The sequence below is a fragment of the Peromyscus californicus genome, unplaced genomic scaffold (assembly GCF_007827085.1).
Source record: "Peromyscus californicus insignis strain IS unplaced genomic scaffold, ASM782708v3 Scaffold_24__1_contigs__length_46423439, whole genome shotgun sequence".
Taxonomy (NCBI): Eukaryota; Metazoa; Chordata; class Mammalia; order Rodentia; family Cricetidae; genus Peromyscus; species Peromyscus californicus.
Genome location: NW_026294535.1, coordinates 21,271,091 through 21,277,090, shown reverse-complemented (window position 1 = coordinate 21,277,090; position 6,000 = coordinate 21,271,091). Strand labels below are relative to the sequence as shown.

Sequence of the window (6,000 nt, the reverse complement as noted above, 5' to 3'; positions counted from 1 at the left end):
AATGTAAATATTTTTGAAGATAGAGGTTTGCCAAAGAGGTTGCAATATACAGGTTGACAACCACTGAGCTAAACTAACATACTCAAACTGAGGCTATGTTTTCTAGGAAGATTTTTCAGCTAATTGTGTTTCTACGAAAAGCAACAAAATATACTGCTTTTAACCTGTAACTATCTTAGATATTTGTTGCAGTTTGTATCTATTTGGTTGATTATGTTCTAGTTTAGTTACCACTAATACTTAGAGTTAACAATTTTCTTCTAAGTTAATCCTAAGAAAAATATGATTGTAAAAATCTCAATACTTTATTAGATGTCAGACAAAGGATAACCAGACTACAACCCATAGTCTCAGAGAAGCTAGGTAACAAGAGAGACATACATGCATCTCCCAAGAAAGGAGAAATAGATAAGATATCCTGGGTAAACTGGGGGAGGGAGGTGGTAGGGAGGGGATGGGAGATGAGAACATGAAGGAACAAGATGGTGGAGTTGGTGGAGCGAAGGTGAGGGAGAGCAATGAAAGAGATATCTTGATAGAAGGAAACATTATGGGGTTAGGGAGAAACCTGGGGCTAGGGAAATTCTCAAGAATCCACAAGGATGACCCAGCTAAGACCCCTAGCAGTAGTGGAGAGGGGGCCTGAACTGGCCATCTCTTGTAATCAGATTGGTAACTACCCTAATGGTCATCATAGAACCTTCATCCAGTAACTGATGGAAGCAGATGTAGAAATCCACAGCCAAGCACTGGGCTGAGCTCCTGGAGTACAGTTGAAGAGAGGGAGGAGGGATTATAGGAACAAGGGGGGTCAAGATCATGATGGGGAAACTCACAGACACCTGACCCTAGCTAGTGGGAGCTCAGCACTCTGGACTGACACTAGGGAGCCTGCATGGACCAAACTAGGCCCTCTGAATGTGGGTGACAGTTGGGTGGCTTGATCTGTTTGAGGAGCCCCTGGCAGTGGGACTAGAACTTATCCCGGGTACATGAACTGGCTTTTTGGAGCCCATTCTCCATGGTGGCATACTTTGCTCATCCTTGATGCAAAGGGGAGTGGCTTGGTCCTGCCTCAACTTGATAAGCCAGAAGTTGTTTACTCCCCATGGGAGGCCTTTCCCTCCAGAGAATTGGATGGGGGGTGGGGTAGGGGGAGGTGGGGGGAGCAGCAGGAGGAAGGGAGGGATGGGAACTGTGGTTAGTGTGTAAAATGAAAAAAAAAAAAAAAAAACTCAGTCCTTGGGGTGGAGAGATGGTTCAGTGAATAAGAGCATTTGTTTTACAAACAACCCAGGTTCAGTTCCCAGTACCACATGGAGGTTCATAACTGTAACTCTAGTTCCAGGGAATTGGATACCTTCTTCTATCCTCCTCAGACATCAAGCATGTACAGAGTTCAAAGACATACATGCAGACAAAACATCCATATGCATAAAATGATAATACATCCTTAAAATTCCAATCATCATGGATTATCTTCAGAAAGGCTTTCTATGTATCTTATATGAATTTTCTTGACAAATTCATTTGGACACTTTCAAAATCAGCACTTTCTAAGATTAGCTTTTTAAAAGTAAGCTTCAATTAGAGTGAATATTTTTATGAAAAAGTCAATGGTTTGATAATTACAAACAAAATTAATCTTAAAATGTTTTTAACATATGAAGCTCAATATGCTAACCCAAGCATTTAAAATAAATAGTTATAATAGTTTATAAATTAGTAATTAAACTGAAATAAATGGATGCTGAGCATGGCCTTTGATAAAGAAAATACCTTAAAGTTCATTATATCTTAAACCAGATATTGTCAAGCTATTTTTCTTTCTGGTAAAGTACTAATGTGGTTTTTCAGTACAGAATAGCTGCTACTTTCTCAGTGTATTTTGTTGGTTTAATTAAATATCATTGTTACCAGACTTAATCTCTGTTTGTTTTCTTTCAAAGGCTTCATGACATGTTTGCTTTTGGATAGTGCCTAGCAAATAGTCTGTTGTGTTTAATCATGACTTCTTAGAATATAATAGCTTGTTTGAAAACTTTAAAAAATTAAACCACTAAATATTAAAGTAATACATTTTTGTAAATGTTTATAATTGCTCTGCAAAAGACACTAAGACATTATTTTGAAGAATACATTGGGTTTCGGGGTTTGTATCGAATAGTTTCTGTCAGCATTTTTTTTTACGATACTGAATAACTTCAAATTTGCTACCCCACACATACTTAGGATTAAAGACTTGATAAGGCATTAATTGATAACTGAGAATTCTTTCATTCTTGAAAAAAACCTATTGTCATGGCAGCAAACTATTTGTTGGTTTCTTCTCCACACCTCAGCCTCACAAGTCACTTTTTAAAGAGTGTTGTAGAAGAAACAGTATCTACATAGATATCTAGATATCTAGTAGTCGATTGCTGTTACCTCTACTTGAATAATTATAACAAAATGCCACATCGTCGTTGAGTAATTTCCCAAATTATATAAATATTAATAATTACCTCGAAAGAAAAATGATTTCCTCTCCCTAACGCAGTGACTATTCTAAATTAGAATCAACGTTGTTTGTCCTGTCGGGGCACCTGTAAAGAAAGGCCGCCCCGCCTTCCCCGGATTGGCTGTTGCCATGGTTACGATTTGTTGAGCTGCTGTGGGCGCTGGCTCCCAGGAAGCCCAGATCGCTCTGGTGAGTGAGAAGGGTGTGAGCCGGTCCGGTCCGCAGTGCTCGCAGAGGTGCGTCCAGTCTGGTGGGCAGGGCACCAAACGGCCCTATCTGCAGGCCGGGCTCCAGGTCGGGGTGCCCGGGAGCTGCACGGTACGCAGGACTCCAGCCCCTTCCTTTCAGGATTTTCCTAGCTCTCTCAAAACTTGAAATTCCTTCTGGCCAGCTTGAGAGCCTGCCATACTCCTCTCGACCCCACCCGACCTCAACTGTCAGTTCCTTACTTCCCATCGACCCTCCCGTTTGCACAGGACCCACAGGTAATGATTTTGCTGTTGTTACTTTCTGCAGAACGTTTGCCTGTTCTGTGCCACGGCTGACGAGGAGAGCTCCTTAATCCTTTTCCACTTTAGACAGAGAGCCCAGGTAATTCATGATCAACTGGAGATAGTCTTAGGGCGGCTTACTGACACTAGGATCCTAGTTGAGGAAGTTCTTTTATATATATATAAATTTAAGTTCTCATTTCTCAGTGAACACAGAAAATGGTCATGAAATCCCTAGTGGGGAGGAAAGCTACGTGATGTCCATAGTTAGAGGAGAGGCAAGCACAGGCAAATTTTATTTTCCCTCTCTTAGCTTTGTAGATCCGATACGAGTCCATGTTTATGTGGAGAGCCATCCAGAGAAGTAACATGTACGATGAGGCAGTATGGAAAAGGATTACTGAGTGGGACACAATTCTGTATAGTGACAAAGTCTGATTTAGGGTATTGGAAGAATGTTTATAGTAAGAAGAGCCACTCCCTTTAGTGACCCTATTCCTGGGGAGAGCTGAGCAAATGCCTACTCGCCCCACACGGGAAACCTATGACAAACCAAAGTTAAGGGTACCGCCAAAATCCAACTCGGTGAACGGGCGAGTTTTATTGGGATTATTTACAGGGATATGTTTGAGGAGGTATTTTAGAAATGACTGAGTCACCATAAAGCTGGGTCACCAAAAGCCCACTCCAGCATGGCTTCCGGGAGCTCACAAACGCTGGAAACGTGAAACACACTGTAGAGTCTGAAGGAAGCCCAAGCTGACTCCCAGGCTGCTGAGCTGTTTGTCTCTGTTTCTTCCAGGTGGCCGGTCTGAGCCTCTTCTAGGCAGCTCTGCTTGTACAGAGTGTCTCAAAGCAGTCCCTAGCACTGGTAAGTAAGATGCGCGAGGAGGGAGCAGCCTAGTGAATATGCTGGGGTACAGGACTTTTGGGAAACCTTCAAATAGTTTGCCTACTGAGTTTAATGAGCTTCCCCGCAGGGTGGAATGTTTCCCTTCCCCTTTAGAACATTCTGTGTCTTAAGTTTCTTATCAGGATGGAATGTTTTACCTTCCTTTATATTCTGTGTCATGAAGAACTTCCGCAAGATGGACAGTTTTATGTTGGAGGAAAATTGCTTCATAGCAGGTCCTCTCCCAACAGGATACATTAAAAAGAGTGACCTAAAAAGCCCTAAGCAAATGTTTCATTTCATTTTTTTTGTGATAATTAGACTTTAAAGACTAAAAACACATCGGGCGGTGGTGGTGCAAGCCTTTAATCCCAGCACTCGGGAGGCAGAGCCAGGTGGATCTCTGTGAGTTCGAGGCCAGCCTGGTCTACAGAGTGAGATCCAGGACAGGCACCGAAACTACACAGAGAAACTCTGTCTCAAAATGCCAAGAGAGAGAGAGAGAGAGAGAGAGAGAGAGAGAGAGAGAGAGAGAGAGAGAGAGGAGAGAGAGAGAGAGAGAGAGAGAGAGAGAGAGAGACTAAGAACACTGAGTTATTCTGTTCAGTCAATAGTAAATGAAGCACATGACATGGCTTTGATTAAATGTTGATCCAAGTTAAATGAGAGAAAGAAGGAAAAGAAGGAAGGGGAAGAAAGAACAAGAACATCTAAGGACTTGAGGAATAGGAAATGTTTGGGGAAATGCTGTAGGGGAAAAGGTGAGATCTGACCAGTTCGTTTTCAAACCCTCCTCCGCCCCAGGACTTACAATAAAGCGAAAATAATATGAACATGTAAATACTTAGAGCAAAACCAAAAATTGTTACAGATTTTTTTATCTTTAGTATATATGGTGCAGTCATGATTTTGATTTCTGCATCATCCTAACTTTCCCTATTCTATCTTGTTGTTAAAACATGTTGATCCAATGCAACAGATTAACTTTTTGATAGATGGTTTATGACATACAGTTTTCAATACTATCAGGAAAGGTGTTTTACCGAGGGGCTACTGGGGAGATGATCTTGCCTGGAAGGCTCTTTAGTAGTGAGAAGATGACTGACTTTGGACTCAGTATCTCTGAATCACAGTCTTATCTCTATTATTTATTAGTATAATGGCTTTAAATTGTTAATTAGCCTCTTCAGACATTAGTGTTCTTATGTGAACAATTACGATATAATCTTTTGTCTGTTAATTTCTTGTGAAGATCATCAATTATATATTTAACCTCTAATGCTTGGCTTACCACAGTCCTGAGTATATGGGACACCATTATGGTGGTGGCGATGATGAGGATGTAAGACATAGTACTATGTGATCAGTATCCATTTCAAGCATTAAGGATTTAAACACAAATTTTATATTAATATTCTGTACATGATCTGTCACTGGATGCCACATTAGCAAGAGCATGTGGCTGTGTAAGGCAGAATTACTAGACTTTGGACTCAATGCATACAAAGTAGCCATAGATTTCTCCCAGAAATATATTTGAGTTTTTCTTCTAGGTGTGTCTTAATCTCTAGATAGTCAAACTGTTCATCTTTTTAAACAGACTGTGTTTGCAAAGACAAGATTACCTTGGAATTTCTTAATTGTGGGAGATAGGCCAGTTAATTCAATGTAATTTTTTTCTTGAAATGAAAGAATAGTAATAGTTTTGGCCATCTGGTGGTCAAATGCTTTAAAACCTGAGTGAATTAATAGGCAAAGCCATGTTCCTTATCATATAGAGCTAGTCTAATATGGTGCCATAGAAGTTTCTTTAAATCGAGTGTCTATGTGCATATTGGATTGTGTGACAAATTACAGAACCCATCATTTTTTAGAGACATTAGATTCTTTTTTAAGTTCTATTTTTCAATCGTTAAGAATTATGGAGGACAATGATGACAGTGATGCAAAGCTCAGAGAAGAAATAGAAGCTGAATTGGATAAAATCAGCATTTCTTCCTTGGAGAACAATGAGGTTGAAAACGATTCAGAATCAGAAACTCAGAGTGACAATAGTGATACTGTAAGTGTTCCACATTTTTTCATTTTTCATTAGTTCATTGAGAATTTCATATAGT

The 6,000-nt window shown here is 40.2% G+C and overlaps 1 protein-coding gene across 10 annotated transcripts in view; it reads left to right on the top strand.

Moving 5' to 3' along the window:
* The first annotated feature begins 2,668 nt into the window (after window positions 1-2,668).
* The window catches only part of Lrriq1 (leucine rich repeats and IQ motif containing 1), a 187,597-nt gene continuing 184,265 nt past the window's right edge, over window positions 2,669-6,000 (top strand). For 5 of the 10 annotated variants that reach the window (XM_052753242.1, XM_052753241.1, XM_052753240.1 and 2 more), the window contains exons 1-3: window positions 2,709-2,985; window positions 3,794-3,862; window positions 5,801-5,945. In XM_052753242.1, coding sequence (XP_052609202.1) covers window positions 5,805-5,945 — 141 coding nt within the window. In that variant the 5' untranslated portion in view covers window positions 2,709-2,985; window positions 3,794-3,862; window positions 5,801-5,804. The other 5 variants (XM_052753239.1, XM_052753238.1, XM_052753245.1 and 2 more) reach the window with 5 other exon arrangements.